We start from the raw sequence: 24,992 nt of genomic DNA on the forward strand, positions 1-24,992 counted from the left end.
ACAGGAAGCTGTCAGTTTCCAGGACAAATTTAAAAAATATATATAAAATGCAGCCATTAGTCTATTCACGATATACTTTCACACCATACACGACAGTGAACATTCTGTTAGGCGGCCAATACCTAACGAAACTTAAGTTTAATTATTTTTTAAATTTGAATATTGCTGATAAAACCAGTAATTTGATTTCGTAACTTATAATTGATTTTGCTCAGAAAGTAACGACGCCGCTTCTATAGAGACGTTTTAAACTTAGACTCAACACTATGCTATAATGACTGCTAAATGCTAGTTGGTTAATTAATTCTGTTACGGCAGCAGCTGACTTGGTCCTTTACGAAACGAGCGGAACAGGATGCCATTGCTTAATAGCCCGAGAGCCTGCTTTTGTTGACAATGGATAAATTAGGAAGTTTTTCCTGTGTACCAGTTTATTGCATACCCTGCTGAACTATTCGGTTGAATGCTGTGACGAGCTCACTATGTGTGTGTGTGTGTGTGTGTGTGTGTGTGTGTGTGTGTGTGTGTGTGTGTGTGTTTGTGAATTCCTAAGGGAGCTGAGGTCATGGCTCCGTAGACTTACACACTACTTAAACTACCTTATGCTAAGAACAACACACACACACACACACCCATGCCCGAGGGAGACAAGTTCACTGTAACCAACCACTTGGTAATTAGCTATAGGCCCACACTGAGGCATCTGTGTATAAAAATAGGTAACAAAACTGGAACGCCACAGTATACCATCACGCCATTTCGTATATAACATTAAAATAAAATGTGCTTTAACAGTAAAATTAAGGTTAAAGTTTTACTGTTAGTCCGAGTCAAAGGAAAGTTGGAAATCTATCTGGGGGTCATTGGTATCCTTCTTTCGGAAAATGCACGAACTATAGAAAGTTGTCTATTTGCGATACGCTTGTCTAGCTGCGAGAGGATATGAGCCTGTTTTGCTGCGAGAGGGTATTAGGAAGTTTTTGTCGTTTATTTTGTTTCTTTACCATTTTTTGGAATCTAGTTCGCTGTGGCGTAGCATGCGTTCTAACTTCGGCTGAAAGTAAGAATGGGAAAAACCGACCGGTTAAAACCGATACTGAATAACCAGTATTTTTCGGTATTTGTTTGGTCTCGGTTATAAGAGGTGATTTTATTCTTTACTTATAATTGAGTAAAAAAAACGAAATATTAATTAGCCATAGCAGCAGTGATAAAATTTGTTTTTAAATAAACCATTAAACAAAGAGTAATTTTTATCCATAAAATTTGCATTGGTTTGAAATATTACGTTGTTATAGAAAATGGGAAAAACAATCAGTGCCATTTCAATAACAACGCCGACAGAAAGGCGAAACAGATACGTGACACATGAATCGGTACAGCGTTGCTGAGACAGTAATGTCCCTGTTGCCATGTGTCGTAGTCTGGAAATATTTTTTACGAATTGACATAGCAGTGAGGTACAATGCTTTATTTGCTTTAAAAGATTCAAGGTTTTTCAGCCATTACTATGAAATAATAAAAGAGGAAGTAAATTATTGTAACAGCAAGAAATTAAAACTTAAGAACAATTCATTTATAGTATAAAAATAGAATGCAGCTGATCTGCTGCCTGTGCTAATTAATACGAAAAACAGTTTTTCAACCTCAGTTTTCACCCTTTAGCACCGGCTGTTCGCAATGCCCAAACAGTGGTACGATTTCCGATCACAACAAGATTTTTGAGCAGTGTTTAAACAAATATTTTGATTCTGTGTGTCTTGAAACTGAGTGATTCAAAGTTTTTCAGTCTTATTCGATTTCTACGTTTATTAAGGAAATAATAGAAATAAAAAACCGAAAATCGATTTTTTTTTCAAAAACCTGTTATTTTGAGCAGTTTTAACAGTCCGGTTAAACTGGCGTGGAAAATATAAAAACCATGATATAACCGAAACCCCTCATCCCTAGTTGAAAGATGACAGTCTGAGTACGAGTGATGTCATGAGAAGAAACTCAGGTGCTTACTAAACAGTGCAAGTGATCGTTCAGGTCGGCCGGTGTGGCCGTGCGGTTCTAGGCGCTTCAGTCTGGAACCGCGTGACCGCTACGGTCGCAGGTTCGAATCCTGCCTCGGGCATGGATGTGTGTGATGTCCTTAGGTTAGTTAGTTCTAAGTTCTAGGGGACTGATGACCACAGATGTTAAGTCCCATAGTGCTCAGAGCCATTTGAACCATTTTTTTGATCGTTCAGAAAACAGTGGGCAATCAGAGGTAAGCCTTACATTACTCTGAATTGAACCTTAGGCTCTGTAACATGTACTTCGGAGTAATACTGTTTTGTTCTGACACACAACTTTCAAACTCGGGATTACAGCTATACTTCAGTTTCGTACCACACAGAAAGGTCAAAATGTTGTTTATCGAATATAATTCCCTCTCTGTCATGTTATTTATTCATACAACTTATCCCGCTGCCAAATGATAACTTATATTTCGCACATTTTACCTAAAAGTCATTTCTAACGTACTTTATAATTAAGGGTTGTAGATGCAATTCTTATCTTCAAAAATGGTTCAAATGGCTCTAAGCAGTATGGGACTTAACATCTGAGATAATCAGTCCCCTAGACTTCTCTCTATGTGGGGGGGGGGGGGGGGCTCAGAAAGAGTGGATGAGGAAAGGGGGGACTTTGAGAGGAAGATGTTATTAGACGTTTGATGTACTATGTTTCCTCTGAGGAAGTGTTTTGTATAATTCATTAAGTGTTGCAGATAGTGTTTTCTTCCTTAATGTTGTGTACTCGTTCGAAGCTTTTTTTTTCGTGAGTCACTGCGTTTTATATGTTGACAACTTCCTCTACTGTAAGTTTTTGGTAGGCCCCGTTACTTTCTCTGAGGACCTTCTACGTCAGTTTCAATATTAGCCTAGTGTGATTGGCGGTTTTCCTCTGTGAAATGACATGCAAAAGTAGAGTGTGTACAGTCAAATTTATTTCGCAAACACGGAGAAAAATGGAGCTTCCAGTAACATAATGGCGACTGTCGAGGATTACCTATTGTGTGAGGAATCTATCAGCAGACGATTCAGTATGTTTGTGCAACACAAGTCGTTTGCTCGGATACTACTGACAATGAGTGCTTTACATCCCTCTCTCGCAGGCTATTTTAAACTGTTGTCACAGCCACTCATATAATCGAGAGATAGTTACGTTTAATAAGGATTTGGTAACCTCGCTAGCCGAAACGAGGCGTATCGCGAAACTGTTTCCTTGCCGAGAGAATTTTCCACCGCCACGGAGGACCGTCATGTACCCACGAGCTCGGTCTCATCAACGAACTGCCCACCAAGAACTTTCTCGACTAGTTAAAGCAAATACAGCGGCGGAATTGTTCCTTCGAAACGAGGGCCGTCCAGTGGTCTAATTAATTTGAGAGCAGTCGGGACGCCGGGGGAATCCCAGAAGCCCAGCGGTCATCAGGCAAACCACAGGCAATGTCGAAATGTTACTCCTGGTTTCCGCTACGCGCTTGGTACACGACCTTTCCAATTAACCGGCACTGAGCTATTAAAAATGTCCTTTTTCTGTGCTCATCTCAAGATTTAGTTGGCATAATAGCATCATACGCGCTCCTACCTCGCCTCCGAAGTACTACGAAATACTGACACGGAAGCTTGAGCGGTAGTAACGGGAAATAGTATCAGAGACGACATAATTTTTTTATAATTCCAAATAGCATTCTGGATTTGAGAACTGGTTATTAACAATATCTTGCAGAAGAGAATGGTAGCACCACTTTAATATATTTCATGGCCTTTCATCATGGCGATAAAATACAAAGTATGCTTTCCCATCATTACATGGAGAACAATCTGTTATCAAACTTACCAACATGAAACAGAGTTAGTACTCTTAACCTCAGATCATCTCCTCAATGCGTTGGCAGAAAGTTGCATACATTTTGCAACAGAAATCTGAGCTTTATTTTTAAAATTTTCAAACAAAACAGGAATAGCTTCTAAAAACTCTTCTTTAATAATTTCACCGATCGCTTACGATTTATACACTGTTGCAGTGCCTGTGTTATACCGACTACGATGGAAACTTCCTTTGGACGTGACGACAATGAAAATTTCTGCAGTACCGGGACTCGAACCCGGAATTCCCGCTTACCGCGAACTACTGTCTGAGCACGAATCGGCCGGCCGACGTGACCGAGCGGTTCTAGACGCGGTCGCAGGTTCGAATCCTGCCTCGGGCATGGATGTTTGTGATGTCCTTAGGTTAGTTAGGTTAAGCAGTTCTAAGTTCTATGGGACTGATGACCTCAGAAGTTAAGTCCCATAGTGCTCAGAACCATTTGAACCATTTTTTTTTTTTTTTTTGAGCACGAATCATCGCTAGACTCAAACTTCGGTATGTCGACAACCCTGTGTCTACAACCTGTATTCGTTCATGCTTTGTGCACATTCCCGTGCAGGGGAAATATTTTAATTGAAAGTCGCTTGCCCGGTGTCGGTGGATAAGTACGATATTGCAGTACCTATGTTAGTCCGAAGTACGATGCAGTGTGCCTTCGGACATGGCAGTCCCACTGGGATACAGTGCACCCAACCGTTCACGAGCCACTGAAAATATGGCCGGAGATTCTGAATCCCACACCCGTCGTTCGAAATGTTTGCCATAGTTTATAAACTACAGCAGGGACACCTCCAGCATCCTAGGAACATATGCCTGAGTTTGTCGTTTCCCCAAAATGCCCATGGTCTACCGTCGTGGTTCTTCGGTGATAGATGCCTTGACGCGGTTCAGCCACTTTGATTAGCATATCTGCATCGGTGTGTCCGTTTATGGTGGCGTTCTTGATCACTTTCAAAACACTTTTAGTCTTTTGTCGAAATATATCTGGTAAATGCTGCAGGTGGAGGAATGTTCATTTTCACATCAGTTGAAAATATATAGCTTTTGCGCTCGATTGCGTAGTCTACGGCTGTTATTCTACAGGACCACTATCTGAAAACTGCTGGTTGTTCGATGCCAACTTATTAATCTGAAGAAATCCGGTCAATTTACGTGTGTATATCATGCTAACAAACAAACAAATGGTTCAAATGGCTCTGAGCACTATGGGAGTTAACTTCTGAGGTCATCAGTCCCCTAGAACTGAGAACTACTTAAACCTAACTAACCTAAGGACATCATACACATCCAAGCCCGAGGCAGGATTCGAACCTGCGACCGTAGCGGTCGCTCGGTTCCAGACTGTAGCGCCTAGAACCGCTCGGCCACCCCGGCCGACCTGCTAACAAACAAAAATTCGACTTTCATATAATACAACATGCCTGACATGTTGTCAACGTAGAATTTAAAAAACAAGTATATAAATTGTCTAGCAGACGACGATAGTAGACACATATCTGGCTTGTGTGGCTCGACAACAACACTCCTTTCTATGTCCAATGGTTCTACACTGACGGAAAAAAATCGCTGCACCAAAAAATAATTAGTGCAGTGTAATGAAATTTTCGGAATGCATTTGTCAAATGGTTCAAATGGCTCTGAGCACTATGGGACTTAACATCTGTGGTCATCAGTCCCCTAGAACTTAGAACTACTTAAACCTAACTAACCTAAGGACATCACATACATCCATGCCCGAGGCAGGATTCGAACCTGCGACCGTAGCAGTCGCGTGGTTCCGGACTGAGCGCCTAGAACCGCTAGACCACCGCGACCGGCAATGCATTTGTCTAGGCAACATATTTAAAAGATGAACTTTGCAAGATCACAGGCTGACGTAAGCGCGAGAGAAGTCATTGCAAATGTGAAATGCTGGTACATTAATAACTGGTTTATTGCGACACTGTTGAATGCAAGCATGCAAACGTGCATGCATCGTGTTGTGCGGGTGCCGGATGTAAGTTTGTGGGCTGGAGTTCCATGCCTGTTCCGCTTGGTCTGTCAATAAAGGGACGGATAATGCTGTTTATCGTCGACTCTGGACTTGTCGTCCGACCATGCTCGATTCGAGACAGACCTGGTGATCGAGCAGGCCAACGACAGTTTGTCGAGCGTGTTGGGGTACAACAATGGTATTGGGCAAGCGTTATCCGGTTGGAAAACATCCCTTGGAATGCTGTTCATGTATGCCAACACAAGAAATCGAATCACCAGACTGACATACACATTTGCAGGCAGGGTGCACGAGAGTGCTGCTATTATACGAAATCACAACCCATACCATAACCCTAGGTGTAGGTCCAGTGTGTCCAGCACGTAGACAGGTTGGTTGCAGGATCTCGACTGGCCTCCTTCCAACCAACTCATGGCCATCACTGGCAACGAGGCAGAACCAGCATTCATTCAGAAAACGCAACAGACCTCCACTCTTACCCTTCAATGAACTCTCGCTTGACACCACTGAAAATCGCATATGGCGGTGGTTTGAGGTCAGTGGAATGCACGCTACAGGTCGTCTGGCTCGGAGACGTCCTTGAAGTAACCGACTTGTATTAGTTCGTTGTGTCGCTGTGGTGCCAACTGCTGCTGCAGTTGCAGTACGATGCTCCAGAGCCATATGCCGAAAAAGATGGTCTTCTCTCTCAGTAATACCACATGATCATCGTACATTCTCGTGACCACTCATGTACAGTGGCTACATTCCCGCCTAGTCTTTTTGCAATATCCCAGCTGAAACATCCGACTTCTCGCAGCCGTTCAAACACAGTGAGGGATAATGGCGTCTTTGTCGTCTTAAAAGGTATTCTTTACTAACATCAGCTCACAACGTCCGATCTAAAAGGTAATTAATGCCCACGACCGTTGTAGCGTGTATTTAAAGCAAACCTGATTTGCATTTTCATAGTTGTGCTACTCGCGCCAGTCGCATAAGACAGCCGCGAAATTTTAAGATGTAGAAACACGCCTACCAACTTTCGTGTATGTCGCACAATTCCTTCTTGGTGTTGAGAATTTTTTTCCCGTCGGGTACAGAAAAACAGCGCTATGTACTTAAATTTAAGATTCGAAAAGGATTTTAAATAACATCATTGTTGAGTGGAGACCGGATTCAAGCATAATTAAATACGTTACAATTTTAAATGGTGTCCCTTACAGGAAATCGGTTCTTTTGGCATGAAAACATTGTTTATATTTACGTGCTTGAACTGAATTTGCAAGAAGAAGACATTACAGGTTACATTTAAAAATAGCTCCGTTCGCCTAAAAGTAATGAAAATAAATTTTCTAATTCGCGTCATTCACTTCCATATTAGTATAGAGTGGTGTTTTCGTGACTTTAAAATCTTCCTGTGACATACCTTCATGAGGTAATTAATGTTTTAATGTGGCTATAGCATTTAATTGAGTATTAATTAAAAATAACCTTTTACTTGATTCCTTTATCTACATCAAGATCGACAGCCAGCGTCGCCAGCATTAAAACAATCATTCTGATATGCGGCGTAATCAGAATTATACAATACCATCACAGCAGATCACGTATGTAGTTTGAACTGTGTGTTCTGTTTTCCAATTATGATATGTGCTCAAAACATGCCACTGTATCTTTGGTATTTCTCAAACTTACTTTAATGTGTGGATCACTTGTTAAATTTTCACTTAAGTGGGCTGTTATTTAGTTAAAAATTATTGTTGGAGACTTCAACTTGCCACAACTGCTCGTCAAAAGCTTTTGTCACCCTACTCACTTTCTAAAACCCACATATTTATGTTTATTATGCGAGGTCACTTCAAAAAATTCCGGAACTTTGTACGCCAAATTTTTCTACGCTTACGTTTTACTTATTGTGCAAGGTCTCCTTCGTTTACTCCCCTCCACAATTGATACCCCGTTCCCAACGCCGTTTCCACTTCCGGAAGCAGTCCTGATGACGTATTCTTGCTGGTTTGCGCGAAGCGTCCTCTGCGAATTTTCTGTTATCTCGTCTATCGTTGCAAATCTTCGCCCTTTCAACGGGGTTTTCGACTTTTCAAATTAAAAAAAAAAAAAAAGTCCGCAGGTGCCAGGTCTGGAGAGTGCGGAAAATGAGGCAGCCTAGTGTGTGTGTGTGTGTGTGTGTGTGTGTGTGTGTGTATGTGTTTTCCGCAATAGTCACACACCAACAGGGATGAATGTGCTGGTGCGTTATCGTGATACAAGCGTCTTGAATTGTCTCGTCACATTTCCTTCTCACTTTGTCCCTCAGCGTCGGAACACGTACCGATAGTACCAACGATTAACAATTTGCCTCTGTGGCACGAATTCATGATGAACTAACCCTTCAAAGTCAAATAAAACTGTCAGCGTGGCTTCGACATTTGACCTGACCTGGTCTTGGAGAACCTTCCCCGACCCATCGTGAAGATTCAACCTTGGTCTCAACCTCATAACCGTAGACTCTCGTCTCATCACCAGTTATGATTCTCGTAAGGAACATCTTGTTCTCATTTGCACATTCCGAAAACTCTTCACAGATTGCGAGGCGAAGTTCTTTCTAGTCTTGACTCGTGAACGGTTGGGTGAACTTGGCGGCAACACGATGCATTCCAAGGCGAAGTTCTTTCTAGTCTTGACTCGTGAACGGTTGGGTGAACTTCGCGGCAACACGATGCATTCCAAGATGCTGTGTCATGATTTCATGACATGTTCCAGCTGAAATGTTACATTCTTCTGCAATATCTCCGACAGTCAGTCTTCGATTGGCACGCACAATTTCGTTGATGCTCCTAACATGATCGTCGTCGATAGACGTCGAAGGGCGTCCTGGCGAGGGTAACCTTTAACTTCCGTCCGGCCATTTTTAAAGCGTGTGAAAAAAAAAAACTGTGCGACACAACGTTCTACTCAATACAGCAATGAGCAATAACTAACAGACATACAACAATGACACTTCCGGTAGTGCACATTAAACACAGGCGTGTGCAGGGATGCCAACCGCAATTCGCTCCAACACACCATTGGCGCGAAATTACGAATGTTTCGGAATTTTTTGAACAAACCGCGTATAGCAACACTTACTATGGTCTGCAGGTAAACGTAGCTATCGGAAACATACAATATCAATACAACAGCAGCTTTCTTAAGGGTTTCTGACAAATTTCAGGCTCCATCAGTAGTCTTTCTAGGTACTAACAATGTTTTTGTACAATGTATAACTTTTGCTAACAAAAATTGTAACTGCGTCTCTACTTTTGTTTATGTATTACGTTGTGTGAACCGGTATCTTTCGAATCTTCTGCCCAATCCAGAGCAGAGAAGCCGATATCCACGCACTGCACCGCCAGTGCTGAAGCTGCAGGCGGCAGCACAGATTATGGAGGGATGCTGCACCAACTTTCGTCTGCATTCGTTCGTGACCAATCCTCGAATTAGGTGTTCAGAGGTTTACCTGTAGTGTACAAGGAGGATTTTGGCACTATCTTTTGCGAGCAACGATCCACGACAGACTTACCCCAAATCCTGACGTCCTTCTGAGGGTCTGCACAGTGCCCCCGTAATCAGAAATGTATGTCTTTCGTTTATGTTATAATGAAATATTTATCGGTGAGTGCATCTCTCGATTTGTAGCTGCTAATACAGCACCATAATTAAATGTTAGAGGAAAGTACATTCAAAAAAATAATTAAAATGAGTTATCTTAATCTGTGTTGTCTAGGGGAAATTCTTCTGACACTGCCATTTTATTAGCGGTCCAGGTTTTCCTGGTTGGGATGAAACACACATCTTCCACTTTGCTTTATATCATCTTCAAGAGTAACTCGTTCACATTCAAAACAGAGGCTTCTGTTCTCTAATATAGCCCCACAAAAAGGAGTCGCATGTGTCCAGGTCCGGATAATACGGTGACCAATCGAGGCCCATGCCAATGGCCCCTGGGTACTCCAGAGCCAGAATGTGGTCCGCAGCATGCTCCTCCAGGACATCAAACACACGCCTGCTTCGAGGGTCGAGCACCGTCTTGTGTGAACCACATCTTGTCGAAATCAGAGTCACTTTGGATAATGAGGATGAAATCATCTTCCAAACCCATACAGCGCAGGCCCCCCGTGACCAATCGTGCAGTTTGAACTTCCTAACGCAAACCGTTCAGAAGTTTTGACGATTTTATTTCGTATAGTTAAATAATTGTCACCCTGTAGACTGACCTACGAACTGCGCTGTACTGAGTTCTGGCGCGCGCTTGGCAACATTTCTAACCTATGTATGCCCACCGGAGCGTTCTGAAAACCTCGATCGTCAAAATAATTATCATGTTGACATCCAGTTTTCCTATTATTGAAAATTTAGGCAAAATGATACGTTTTCGTGTGCAGAAAATGCCAAGGACAAAAAAGGTTACAAAAGCTTTGTTATTCATGGATTCTTCCGTTATTTCTTGGTAAAGAATTCCATTTTTAAGAATGAATAACAAGTTCGACGTTATTGTTCTACTGATTTTTGTTTATTTCTAGCTAGTTTCCGGCTAAAAATCTTCAGGAAACAACTGTCTAGCATCTGCAAGAGACAGTACTTCTTAGGTAACCAAACATCAGAAGCAAAGATAAAATCTACTTGAACAGAACATTTGCATCAAACTTATTTTTTAACGTCGAAATTACAACTTACGCCATAGACAATATTAAGCGCATAAATAATCAAACTACCCAGTGCTACTGCATTACAGGTTTTATGTTTATAAAGTTTATAATTTAAATAGTAGTTTCCTGAGATAGGGTAATGAGCCGAAAACTAGTTATAAATAAACAAAATTCAGTAGAACAAAAACGGTGTACTTGTTATTTAACCTTAAATAAAAAAGATAAGTTATAGCGATTAAAAATTCGAAGTTTGCAAGTAATTAAAATGAGTTATCTTAATCTGTGTTGTCTAGGGGAAATTCTTCTGACACTGCCATTTTATTAGCGGTCCAGGTAAGTGATTCTACAGTACATAAAATGTTTTTCTGTGAAGCTAACCATGTTTTCGCAAATAAAAGGTAGTTGTTAAGACACTGATGTTAAATTATAGTCAGGAACAGCCTAAACCAAATTTTATGGTTCGTGTGACGTGCTGTGTTTCGAACACATTGAGTGATGGAAATTTACAGTGTTTTATGAAAACATTTGTCTTCAAACTATGTTATCACTCATGTTTTTCTGTTTTAAAGTGAAATTGGTAGGTCCGCAGCTCGTGGTCCTGCGGTAGCGTTCTCGCTTCCCGCGCCCGGGTTCCCGGGTTCGATTCCCGGCGAAGTCAGGGATTTTCTCTGCCTCGTGATGACTGGGTGTTGTGTGATGTCCTTAGGTTGGTTAGGTTTAAGTAGTTCTAAGTTCTAGGGGACTGATGACCATAGATGTTAAGTCCCATAGTGCTCAGGGCCATTTGAACCATTTTTTGAAACCGGTAGGATATCCAACTTTTTGGAATGTTAGTCTACAAGGTGTAACTTGTTTCATTGATTTCAAACAAATAAGTAAAATGTTACTACTAAGAATGTTCCCATGTATCGTGTGCTTCCTCAAAACCATTGTACGACGTGTGTGAGAAAAGGAATGAGACTGATTTGCTTATTCATCAAAGTTATTATTTTTTCAGACAACAATATTTTTCCCTTCAAAGTACACTACTTGCCATTAAAATTGCTACACCACGAAGATGACGTGCTACAGACGCGAAATTTAACCGACAGGAAGAAGATCCTACAACGTGCTGACATGAGGATAGTTTCGAACCGATTTCTCATACACAAACAGCTGTTGACCGGCGTTGCCTGGTGAAACGTTCTTGTGATGCCTCGTGTAAGGAGGTGAAATGCGTACCATCGTGTTTCCGGATTGTAGCCTATCGCGACTGCGGTTTATCGTATCGCGACATTGCTGCTCGCGTTGGTCGAGATCCATCCAATGACTGTTAGCAGAATATGGAATCGGTGGGTTCAGGAGGGTAATACGGAACGCCGTGCTGGATCCCACGGCATCGTATCACTAGCAGTCGAGATGACAGGCATCTTATCCGCATGGCTGTAACGCATCGTGCAGCCACGTCTCGATTCCCGAGTCAACAGATGGGGACGTTTGCAAGACAACAACCATCAGCACGAACAGTTCGACGACGTTTGCAGCAGCATGGACTATCACCTCGGAGACCATGGCTGCGGTTACCCTTGACGCTGCATCACAGGCAGGAGCGCCTGCGATGGTGTACTCAACGACGAACCTGGGTGCACGAATGGCAAAACGTCATTTTTCCGGATGAATCCAGGTTCTGTTTACAGCATCATGATGGTCGCATCCGTGTTTGGTGACATCGCGGTGAACGCACATTGGAAGCGTGTATTCGTCATCGCCATATTGCCGTATCACCCGGCGTGACGATATGGGGTGCCATTGGTTACACGTCTCGGTCACCTCTTGTTCGCATTGACGGCACTTTGAACAGTGGACGTTACATTTCAGATGTGTTACGACCCGTGGCTCTACCCTTCATTCGATCCCTGCGAAACCGTACATTTCAGCAGGATAATGCACGACCGCATGTTGCAGGTCCTGTATGGGCCTTTCTGGATAAAGAAAATGTTCGACTGCTGTCCTGGCCAGTACATTCTCCAGATCTCTCACCAATTGCTAATGTCTGGTCAATGGTAGCCGAGCAACTGACTCATCACAATACGCCAGTCACTACTTTTGATGAACTGTGGTATGGTGTAGAAGCTGCATGGGCAGCTGTACCTGTACACTGCATCCAAGCTCTGTTTGACTCAAAGCCCAGGCGTATGAAGGCCGTTACTACGACCAGAGGTGGTTGTTCTGGGTACTGATTTCTCAGGATTTATGCACCCAAATTGCGTGAAAATGTAATCACATGTCAGTTCAATATATTTGTCCAATGAATACCCGTTTATCATCTGCATTTCTTCTTGGTGTAGCAATTTTAACGGCCAATAGTGTACCTGGGAGTCACTCTGGTCAGAACTTTAACATACAAAAAAACACCTTTCCAACTTGGTCTTGAAGATACAAACACGAGTGAACGTTGTGAGAAAGCTGGCTGGCAGTACATGGGGAGCAACCACATCAGTCCTCCGAGGAGCATCCCTCGCGCTGGTATACTCTGCAGCAGAATACTGTGCACCAGTTTGGCTCCGATGCGCCCACGTAGTGAAAGTAGACGTCCAACTGAACTCAGTTATGAGAGTAATTAGTGCTACAGTCCGGTCTACACCTACTTGCCGGCTACCAGTGCTTTCAAACATCTGTCCACCACAGCTCCGTCGAGAGGCTGCCCTTTACAACCTCTGTCAGCAAGTTTCGGAAAACAACTCGATCCTCTTCATGACGATGTGCTATCACTGCCCAGGAAACACCTCAAATCTAGAAGATCAGCATATGAAATGAGAGTCCAAATGCTATCCACAGGATTCGACCAGGACGCAGAGCGGAAACGTGAGTGGCAAGCTACAAGAACCCTAAACCAAGAACGTGTAGACAATCCAACAGTTCCAGGCTTCCACCAATCAAGGGAGGTGTGGGTGCAGTTAAACAGATATCGCACTGAAGAGGGTAGGTGCAAATACAACATGCACAAGTGGGGCTTTTCAAGTGATAGTGTGTGTGACTGTGGTGACACCCAAACAATGAACCACATTGTGAATGAATGTCCAATCAGACGCTTCCCTGGTGGCATTGAGAAGCTCCATCAAGCATCCCACGAGGCACTCCGCTGGATCGAGTCCATCAACATCAAGTGTAGTCTGAGCCGTTTTAAGACTTGTGACTGTATATAATTTCACAAGTTCATTTTTATATGTATTTGTTTGTTTTGCTAAATGTGTATTACTGTAATTGATGCATACGATAATAATAGTAATAATAATGTACAAGATATAAAGCGGATAAAACTCAGCACATTTTAAACATTTATCATCGCTAAAATATTTAAAAAATTGGAAAATACGTAGCACTTTGTCCAAAAGGTCATGTACATATACATATCACTCGCAGATGCTTGTTATGTGGTACAAATACAGTACACAGCAGCACATCTGGATCAGTTTGGCCAGCTTTTGTAAATAGACGTGCTATTGTGTACCGTATTTTTATCATATAACAAGCAGCTGTAAGCAGTATTTATATGGACATAACTTATTGGACAGGGTATTGCGTGTTTTTAAATATTTAAATATTTTAGCTATGACAAACGTTTATAATATGCTGAGTTTTATCCACTTTACATCTTATTCATGAGGTTCAGCGTAAAATGAACATGTTTTACTAGAAAAAATGTTGAAGACCTGAAGATTACAGTTAACCCGCAAGTACTATGGATGGTCTTTCAGACCGCTATAGTTTTTCGTCTTGTTATATTTCACACACTCCAGTGAGATGAAGTGGACTGGTCTGTGTACCTTCCTATTGGATGAAAGGCTACATGTGCCAGAAATCTGGCATTGTTGTTACAGTTTGTTTCTTATTCTTGGGCCTTGAGAGGTTTCACAGATATACCATAGTGTTTGCGTATCGTGTTTTTGTTGAACGTTACCATTTCTCCGAGGTGAGAAAAGCTAGACCATCTATGCAATGTTTTCTACACGAGACAGATATGGGTGTTCTAGAACGCCTCAGCGAATTCTGAGATGAAGACTTTGACGACGGTGATACTGACCCTGATTTCGTGTATTTATTGATCACGATACTAATTCGGAGAAAGAAACTGAAAGTGATGAAGATGTGACACATGATGCTGACGATGGAGAAGCGTACTTCTTCGGTAAGGCTAGAAATATGTTTTCGATGGAGAAAACAGCCGCTAACTTCTAAGAACAAGGCAAGTCGACATTGCCTTGCAGCTGCCTGGACTGCAACAGATTCCTAAAATTTTGAAAGACGTAAAACATCAACCTTTTGTTGTCCTCGATTGAAGTGAAAAACAAGTATCTGTGTCAACAGTGTGGTATTCTGATTTGGTTAGAGAATTGTAGGTCGGTCTGCGTGAAATGCACGCAGAATGAAAGCGATTAAAATTTGATTCAGGGCCTCAGAAGAATATGTAAGGTAATTACTTTCTTCTTGATTTTTAAAATAAAAATTTGGAAAAATTTCTCCACTGACAGAATTATAGGGTGGGATAATCGCTCTACGTTTGAAATGCTAACTAGTAAACTCAAAGCTGATTCCAAGTACAGTTTGTCATGACTGAAATGTGATTTCCATACAGTTATGTTGCGAATATGTATTACTATCACCCTGATGATAATGTGTAAGTCAGTAGAGAGGTAACTATGTGCTGTTATTTTAGCAATACGTAAAATAAAAGTAAACTGCAAGTTTTGCTGTCTTTTAGTTTTCAAAGTGTTTTAAATATTGCATTGTTTAAAAAATGCAAATTTCCATAAAGTCTGTTTCCAAGAAGTGTAACGTACACTAGGAAATCATGAAAATATATATTCACCAAAACAATGGTTTTATATACACTCCTGGAAATTGAAATAAGAACACCGTGAATTCATTGTCCCAGGAAGGGGAAACTTTATTGACACATTCCTGGGGTCAGATACATCACATGATCACACTGACAGAACCACAGGCACATAGACACAGGCAACAGAGCATGCACAATGTCGGCACTAGTACAGTGTATTTCCACCTTTCGCAGCAATGCAGGCTGCTATTCTCCCATGGAGACGATCGTAGAGATGCTGGATGTAGTCCTGTGGAACGGCTTGCCATGCCATTTCCACCTGGCGCCTCAGTTGGACCAGCGTTCGTGCTGGACGTGCAGACCGCGTGAGACGACGCTTCATCCAGTCCCAAACATGCTCAATGGGGGACAGATCCGGAGATCTTGCTGGCCAGGGTAGTTGACTTACACCTTCTAGAGCACGTTGGGTGGCACGGGATACATGCGGACGTGCATTGTCCTGTTGGAACAGCAAGTTCCCTTGCCGGTCTAGGAATGGTAGAACGATGGGTTCGATGACGGTTTGGATGTACCGTGCACTATTCAGTGTCCCCTCGACGATCACCAGTGGTGTACGGCCAGTGTAGGAGATCGCTCCCCACACCATGATGCCGGGTGTTGGCCCTGTGTGCCTCGGTCGTATGCAGTCCTGATTGTGGCGCTCACCTGCACGGCGCCAAACACGCATACGACCATCATTGGCACCAAGGCAGAAGCGACTCTCATCGCTGAAGACGACATGTCTCCATTCGTCCCTCCATTCACGCCTGTCGCGACACCACTGGAGGCGGGCTGCACGATGTTGGGGCGTGAGCGGAAGACGGCCTAACGGTGTGCGGGACCGTAGCCCAGCTTCATGGAGACGGTTGCGAATGGCCTCGCCGATACCCCAGGAGCAACAGTGTCCCTAATTTGCTGGGAAGTGGCAGTGCGGTCCCCTACGGCACTGCGTAGGATCCTACGGTCTTGGCGTGCATCCGTGCGTCGCTGCGGTCCGGTCCCAGGTCGACGGGCACGTGCACCTTCCGCCGACCACTGGCGACAACATCGATGTACTGTGGAGACCTCACGCCCCACGTGTTGAGCAATTCGGCGGTACGTCCACCCGGCCCCCCGCATGCCCACTATACGCCTTCGCTCAAAGTCCGTCAACTGCACATACGGTTCACGTCCACGCTGTCGCGGCATGCTACCAGTGTTAAAGACTGCGATGGAGCTCCGTATGCCACGGCAAACTGGCTGACACTGACGGCGGCGGTGCACAAATGCTGCGCAGCTAGCGCCATTCGACGGCCAACACCGCGGTTCCTGGTGTGTCCGCTGTGCCGTGCGTGTGATCATTGCTTGTACAGCCCTCTCGCAGTGTCCGGAGCAAGTATGGTGGGTCTTACACACCGGTGTCAATGTGTTCTTTTTTCCATTTCCAGGAGTGTATAATAAATAAAAAGGCGGTCTGAGAGACCACCTCATAATAACTCCGTTCCTGTCAGCTTCCATAGTAGCTAAGGGTTAAGACTGTTGAAACCGACCGTCGTGAAAATATACAGGGTGGTCCATTGATAGTGACCGGGCCAAATATCTCACGAAATAAACATCAAACGAAAAAACTACAAAGAACGAAACTCGTCTATCTTGAAGGGGGAAACTAGATGGCGCTATTGCTGGCCCGCTAGATGGCGCTGCCATAGGTCAAATGGATATCGACAGCGTTTTTTAAATAGGAACCCCCACTTCTTATTACATATTCGTGTAGTTCGTAAAGATATATGAATGTTTTAGTTGGACCACTTTTTTCGCTTTGTGATAGATGCCGCTGTAATAGTCACAAACGTTATGCATGTGGTATCACGTAACATTCCGCCAGCGCGGACGGTATTTGCTTCGTGATACACTACCCATGTTAAAATGAACCATTTACCAACTGCGGAAAATGTTGATATCGTGTTGATGTATGACTATTGTGATCAAACTGCCAAACGAGCATGTGCTATGTATGCTGCTCGGTATACTGGATGACATCATCCAAGTGTCGGACCGTTCGCCGGATAGTTACGTTATTTACGGGAACAGGAAGTGCTCAGCCACATGTGAAACGTCAACCACGACCTGCAACAAAAGATGATGCCCAAGTAGGTGTTTTAGCTGCTGTCGCGGCTAATCCGCACATCAGTGGCAGACAAATTACGCTAGAATTGGGAATCTCAAAAACGTGGATGTTGAGAATGCTACATCAACATCGATTGCACCCATACCATATTTCTATGCACCAGGAATTGAATGGTGACGACTTTGAACGTCGTGTACAGTTCTGCCACTGCGCACAAGAAAAATTACGGGACGATGACAGATTTTTTGCACGCGTTCTATTTAGCGACGAAGCGTCATTCACCAACGGCGGTAACGGTTACCGGCATAATATGTACTACTGGGCAACGGAAAATCCACGATGGCTGCGACAAGTGGAAAATCAGCGAGCTTGGCGGGTTACGGAATGGTGCGGCATTATGGGAGGAAGGACAATTGGCCCCCATTTTATCGATGGCAATCTAAATGGTGCAATGTCTGCTGATTTCCTTCGTAATGTTCTACCGATGTTACTACAAGATGTTTCACTGAATGACAGAATGGCGATGTACTTCCAACATGGTGGATGTCCGGCACATAACTCGCGTGCGGTTGAAGCGGTATTGAATAGCATATTTCATGACAGGTGGCCCGAACGTTCACCGGATATGACGTCCCCGGATTTCTTTCTATGGGTAAAGTTGAAGGATATTTGCTGTTGTGATCCACCGACAACGCCTAACAACATGCGTCAGCGCATTGTCAATGCATGTGCGAACATTACGGAAGGGGAACTACTCGCTGTTGAGAGGAATGTCGTTACACGTATTGCCAAATGCACTGAGGTTGACGGACATTATTTTGAGCATTTATTACAAAAAAAAAAAGGCTCTGAGCACTATGGGACTTAACATCTGTGGTCATCAGTCCCCTAGAACTTAGAACTACTTAAACCTAACTAACCTAAGGACATCACACACATCCATGCCCGAGTCAGGATTCGAACCTGCGACCGTAGCGGTCACGCGGTTCCAGACTGAAGCGCCTAGAGCCGCACGGCCACACTGGCCGGCATTTATTGCATTAATGTGGTATTCACAGGTAATCACTCTGCAACAGCATGCGTTCTCAGCAGTGATAAGTCCACAAAGGTACATGTATCACAATGCAACAACCGAAATAAAATGTTCAAACGTACCTACCTGTTACCAACTGTTCGTGTAAAATTGTGAGCCATATGTTTGTGACTATTACAGCGCCATGTATCACAAAGGGAAAAAAGTGGTCCAACTAAAACATTCATATTTCTTTACGTACTACACGAATATGTAATAAAAAAATAGGGGTTCCTATTTAAAAAAAAAAACGCAGTTGACATCCATTTGACCTATGACAGCGCCATTTGGAGGGCCAACCATAGCGCAATGTGATCTCTCCCTTCAAGCTAGACAAGTTTCGTTCTTTATAGTTTTTTCGTTTGACGCTTATTTCATGAGATATTTGGCCCGGTCACGATCAATGGACTACCCTGTATACAGGGTGTTACAAAAAGGTACGGCCAAACTTTCAGGAAACATTCCTCACACACAAAGAAAGAAAATATGTTATGTGGACCTGTGTCCGGAAACGCTTACTTTCCATGTTAGAGCTCATTTTATTACTTCTCTTCAAATCACATTAATCATGGAATGGAAACACACAGCAACAGAACGTACCAACGTGACTTCAAACACTTTGTTACAGGAAATGTTCAAAATGCCCTCCGTTAGCGAGGATACATGCATCCACCCTCCGTCGCATGGAATGCCTGATGCGCTGATGGAGCCCTGGAGAAGGGCGTATTGTATCACAGCCGTCCACACAATACGAGCACGAAGAGTCTCTACATTTGGTACCGGGGTTGCATAGACAAGAGCTTTCAAATGCCGCCATAAATGAAAGTCAAGAGGGTTGAGGTCAGGAGAGCGTGAAGGCCATGGAATTAGTCCGCCTCTACCAATCCATAGGTCACCGAATCTGTTGTTGAGAAGCGTACGAACAGTTCGACTGAAATGTGCAGGAGCTCCATCGTGCATGAACCATATGTTGTGTCGTACTTGTAAAGGCACATGTTCTAGCAGCACAGGTAGAGTATCCCGTATGAAATCGTTATAACGTGCTCCATTGAGCGTAGGTGGAAGAACATGGGGCCCAATCAAGACATCACCAACAATGCCTACCCAAACGTTCACAGAAAATCTGTGTTGATGACGAGATTGCACAAGACAACATTACATTCCTTCAATTGGGCCAACTGGCGGTGAATCGAGGATGTACAGTACATACTGACGAAACTAAAATGAGCTCTAACATGGAAATTAAGCGTTTTCGGACACATGTCCACATAACATCTTTTCTTTATTTGTGTGTGAGGAATGTTTCCTGAAAGTTTGGCCGTACCTTTTTCTAACACCCTATATATATATATATATATATATATATATATATATATATATATATAGATAGTCGCCCTTCCATAATCTCATATTCAAAAAGTTCAGTTTATTTACCTCTCATCCTCAAGCCCTCTGCCTAGCTTGTCCGTTCAGCACATTTAGTCCAAAACCCTTCTGAGCGGCATGTCCGGCTGTGTTGCAGGAGCGGTCGAGGCGTGTGATGTAGCAGGGGAGCCATGGCGCCGAGTATGAGCTGGTCGTCGCTCGTCGTGGTGGCGGCGGCGGCGCTGGTGGCGGCGACGGGCCGCGCGAGCGCCCAGCCGGGCGACTGGTCGTCCAACTGCCCGCAGGCGTGCAAGTGCAAGTGGGTGTCGAGCCGCAAGACGGCCGAGTGCACCAACGCCAGCCTCAGCGCCGTGCCCGCAGACCTCAGCCACGAGGTGCAGGCGCTCTACCTGTCGGGCAACGTCATTCCCGCCATCACCGACAACGCCTTCCGGTACGAGCCGCCTTCTGCTTGTTCCACATTTTCCTGCGATCCTTGTCAGGTTAATGAAGTGAAACAATAATTTCGACTCTCTATCTATCTGTCGCTTGGGCCTTGTCTCGCAGTTACGCAGGGTCAGCCATCGTTAATTGAATTTGACACGTTAATGGTTAAGGGGTGGTGTGATAAACCTTTTGCATTTCTTTTATGTTTTCGTCTTCTTTAGACGCAAAGAGAAAAGATGAAACGTTAGCCCACTATAGAACCTATGCATACCGTCAGGTATTTTTGATTTTCAGTCGTTAAAAAAGAGAGGATTCTTTCTTGTACCAGTATGAGGAGGGAGGTTTCGCGCTCAGATAGTGAACGAGTGAGAAGCACCCCACTTTAAGCGAGTAATTGTAGACCGCAATTTTGGGGTCGCTATGAATAAGTGAGGAGTATGTATTTGATATGCGCACCATTTAGAAAAATACATTATTGTTTTATTAACAGAAAGGTCGTTGTTATTTCAAATAGTACGATAATTACAAGAACTTAAGCCCACTTGTGTACTTTGGAAAATTACAAAGATCCCATAAGCTTAATGGGAACAAGGTCAAGACTTCAAAGGGGAACACGGCGACCAAACGTAGCATTATAAAGAATGGTAAGCACAAATCTACAGCAAAGAAAGAAACTACTTCGCCCTGCAAAATAATATGAACTAATACGAACTTATTTCCAGGCATAGCTCAAGCTTATTGTGCTTGTAATTCATGCCGAAAAATTTATCTCATTAATTTAATACATTTTAAAAAGCCACGCATTTCAACATTTTATTAGCATCTATTCCATTATTTTATTATATTATAGTGGCCGGATGCCCTTCCTGCCGCCACCCATTACCCCCCTGGGACGGAAGTAGTGTACCCCAACTATCTGCGTCGATTGAAAGCGATGCAATAGTGCGAATGTGTTCAGATGTCTGCGAGCCGTGGAACTGAGGCGGAACATGGGGACCAGCCGGTATTCACCTAGCGGGATGTGGAAAACCGCCTAAAAACCGCATCCAGGCTAGCCGGCACATCGGCCCTCGTCGTTAAGCGCCGGGCGGATTCGATCCGGGGCCGGCGCGCCTACCCGAGTCCAGGAAGCAGCAGCGCGTTAGCGCTCTCTCTCTCTCTCTCTCTGTCACGAAACCTGGCAGAAAACACAAAGGATTATTCTGGTCGCATGTAAAGTACACCAACGACAAGATTAAATCGATACTTTCACTGTGCGATTACGATGGCGCTTTTACTGATGGCATTGCCGGTAAACCAGAGTTATTAAGCACGATTTTGCGGAATTCCTTCACCAAAGAAGACGAAGTAAATATTGGAGATATCGAATCAAGAACAATTACCACTATGAGTAACTTAGAAGTACATATCCTCCGTGTACCGAAGCAACTGCAAACTCTTAACAAAGGCAAGGCCTCCGGTCCAGGTTGTATACCAGTCAGGTTCCTTTCAGAGTACGCTGATATACTCGTAATAGCTCCATACTTAGCAGTCATACACAATTGGTCGTTCGCAGAAAGATCCGTAACCAAAGACTGGAAAGTTGCACAAATCACACCAATACCCCACAAAGGAAATAGGAGTAAAACTTCCTGGCAGATTAAAACTGTGTGCCGGGCCGAGGCTCGAACTCGGGACCTTTGCCTTTCGCGGGCAAGTACTCTACCAACTGAGCTACCTTCCAAACTTCACAGAAGCTCTTCTGCTAACCTTGCAGAAGTAGTACTCCTGGAAGAAAGGATATTGCGGAGACATGGCTTATCCACAGCCTGCGGATATTTCCAGAAACGTAGGAGATGAGGTACTGGCAGAATTGAAGCTGTGAGGACAGGTTGTGAGTCGTGCTTGGGTAGCTCAGTTGCTAGAGCAACTGGCCGCGGAAAACAGGTCCCGAGTTCGAGTCTCGGTCCGTAACACAGTTTCAATCTACCAGGTAGTTTCATATTAGCGCACACTCAGCTGCCAGACCAACATTACTAACGTCGATTTGCAACAGGATACTGGGACATATACTCCGCTCGAACATAATGAATTTCTTCGAAGATAGCGATTTATTGACAAATAGTCAACACGGATTCAGGAAATATCGTACTTGTGAAACACACCTATGTTTTTTTTTCTCATGAGGTAGTGAGTGCTCTCGACAGATTAATAACCCTTTAGATTTCCAGAAAACTTTTGACACCATTCCTCACAAGCGATTTCTAGTCAAATTGCTCGCCTATGGGGCATCGTTTCAGGTGTGAGACTGGATTCGTGATTTCCTGTCAGAAAGGCCACAGTTCTTAATAACTGACGGAAAGTCTTGTAGTAAAACAGAAGTAATATCTAGCGTTCCCCAGGTATGTTTTATGGGCTGTTGCTTATTTAGGTGAATGATGTAGGAGACAATCTGAGTGGCCCTCTTAGAATGTTTGCAGATGCTGCTGCCTTTTATCGCCATTTGAAATTATCAGATGATCAAAATGAATTTCAGAATGATTTAGACAAATATGCGTGTGGTGCAAAAAGTGACAGTTGACTAAATAATAAAAAGTGTGAAGTCATACACATGAGTACCAAAAGCAATCAATTAAATTTCGGTTGCACGATAACTTACACATTTAAAGGCCGTAAATTTAACTAACTGCATAAGGATTACAGTTGCAAATAATTTAAGGGGAATAGGACGTCAAAAATTTTTAAAAAATCGACTTTTCAAAAAGATGCCTATATTTTGTAGCGCACATCTTCCTGAGTAGTTTGATGTATTTTGTTGTTGTTGTTGTGGTCTTCAGTCCTGAGACTGGTTTGATGCAGCCCTCCATGCTACTCTAACCTGTGCAAGCTTCATCATCTCCCAGTACCCACTGCAACCTACATCCTTCTGAATCTGCTTAGTGTATTCATCTCTTGGTCTCCCTCTACGATTTTTACCCTCCACGCTGCCCTCCAATACTAAACTGGTGATCCCTTGATGCCTCAGAACATGTCCTACCAACCGATCTCTTCTTCTAGTCAAATTGTGCCACATACTTCTCTTCTCCCCCAATCCTATTCAGTATTTCCTCATTAATTACGTGATCTACCCATTTAATCTTCAGCATTCTTCTGTAGCACCACATTTCGAAAGCTTCTACATTCCAGCATTCTTCTGTCATACCGCCGGCCGAAGTGGCCGTGCGGTTAAAGGCGCTGCAGTCTGGAACCGCAAGACCGCTACGGTCGCAGGTTCGAATCCTGCCTCGGGCATGGATGTTTGTGATGTCCTTAGGTTAGTTAGGTTTAACTAGTTCTAAGTTCTAGGGGACTAATGACCTCAGAAGTTGAGTCCCATAGTGCTCAGGGCCATTCTGTCATACATATACACATATGTAAGTATATTTCGTTCTATAGAATTCGATTGTTTAAATATTGCGCCAGAGATTGACATATGCGAAACAAAGCATTATTGACATCGATACTTTCTCTGCTGCTATCGAAGTGCATTGTTTTGATTGCTGATTTTGTCTGTTCTCTGTTTTGAAAGGCTTGTAGTGTGGTGTTGTGAATTTCGAAACGATTTTCATTTGGCTGTGTTGTTTTGTGTTCGTTTGTGGCATATCATCGCTCAAGATGCCTAGAATTCGTTGTTTCAACAGTAAACAACGTCACCAGGCCAACGGATACACAGTACAGGGTTCTACAACAAATGTTACACCAGTGGGATGAATTCTAGCGTCCGATTCCACTCGTCGGCTTTGAGCAATGACGTCATACGTAAGGCTGAGACGCTACGTATAGGCAATCTATGAAAGCAACGGATCATACGCGTTAACAAACGAATGTAGCATGCGATAAAATTACAACTACATTGACGCAGTTATTTACTTAGTCATGAATTATATGGAAACGAACTGAAGATAACGAAAATAATAAGAACAAGAATTAAAAACAAATTTTCTTGTCTGATAAGAAGTATTCTCGTAATTTAAGCGACTAGAAAAGCACAGAGAATCTTTAAGTCGCATTACAGTAAAGCGCATGGTAAAGTCATACTGTTATAAAATAACGTTAATTTTATATTAATTGCTGACTCTAACGGGCTAAGCGCAGGAAAGTGGGGGGTTTTGGGCAGGAAGGCACTAAAATGTATCAGAAAAACGGGAAAATTAAATGAATGACAACAAATGCGAAACATTAGCATAAAATATGGAGATACCGACACACTAAATTCTAAAAGAAAAGTCATTACATAACAAACTAATATCTACAAAAAATAAAGAATATTGGAATCAATAACTAGAATTAAACTATGTAGGTAAATTCCAATTACAGATTCCAATCGCTCCGTGATTCATATATAAATTATTTTTGCAGTTGTAAGCACTGAGACATAATACCATTTCCACGTATGGAATTGCTCTCTAAAACCGCCGCGGTCTGTAGCAAAAATTGGAATCAGTAACTAGAACTGACCGTCTATATAGGTCAATTCTAGTTACCCATTCCAATATTAGTAACCTTTCTGCAGTAGTTCAGAGAGCAATTACAAATGTAGTAATCATATTAGCCTACATTCTAGT

General features: G+C 43.1%; 1 protein-coding gene across 3 annotated transcripts in view; it reads left to right on the forward strand.

Moving 5' to 3' along the window:
* LOC126094635 (leucine-rich repeat-containing protein 24-like) overlaps positions 1 to 24,992 on the forward strand; it is a 377,583-nt gene that overhangs the window by 299,736 nt on the left and 52,855 nt on the right. For all 3 annotated transcript variants that reach the window (XM_049909123.1, XM_049909124.1, XM_049909122.1), the window contains one exon: positions 20,120 to 20,416. In XM_049909123.1, the coding sequence (XP_049765080.1) occupies positions 20,154 to 20,416 (263 nt within the window). In that variant the 5' untranslated portion in view covers positions 20,120 to 20,153. The remainder of the gene's footprint in view (positions 1 to 20,119; positions 20,417 to 24,992) is intronic.

The sequence above is a fragment of the Schistocerca cancellata genome, chromosome 8, assembly GCF_023864275.1.
Source record: "Schistocerca cancellata isolate TAMUIC-IGC-003103 chromosome 8, iqSchCanc2.1, whole genome shotgun sequence".
In the NCBI taxonomy this organism is placed as follows: Eukaryota; Metazoa; Arthropoda; class Insecta; order Orthoptera; family Acrididae; genus Schistocerca; species Schistocerca cancellata.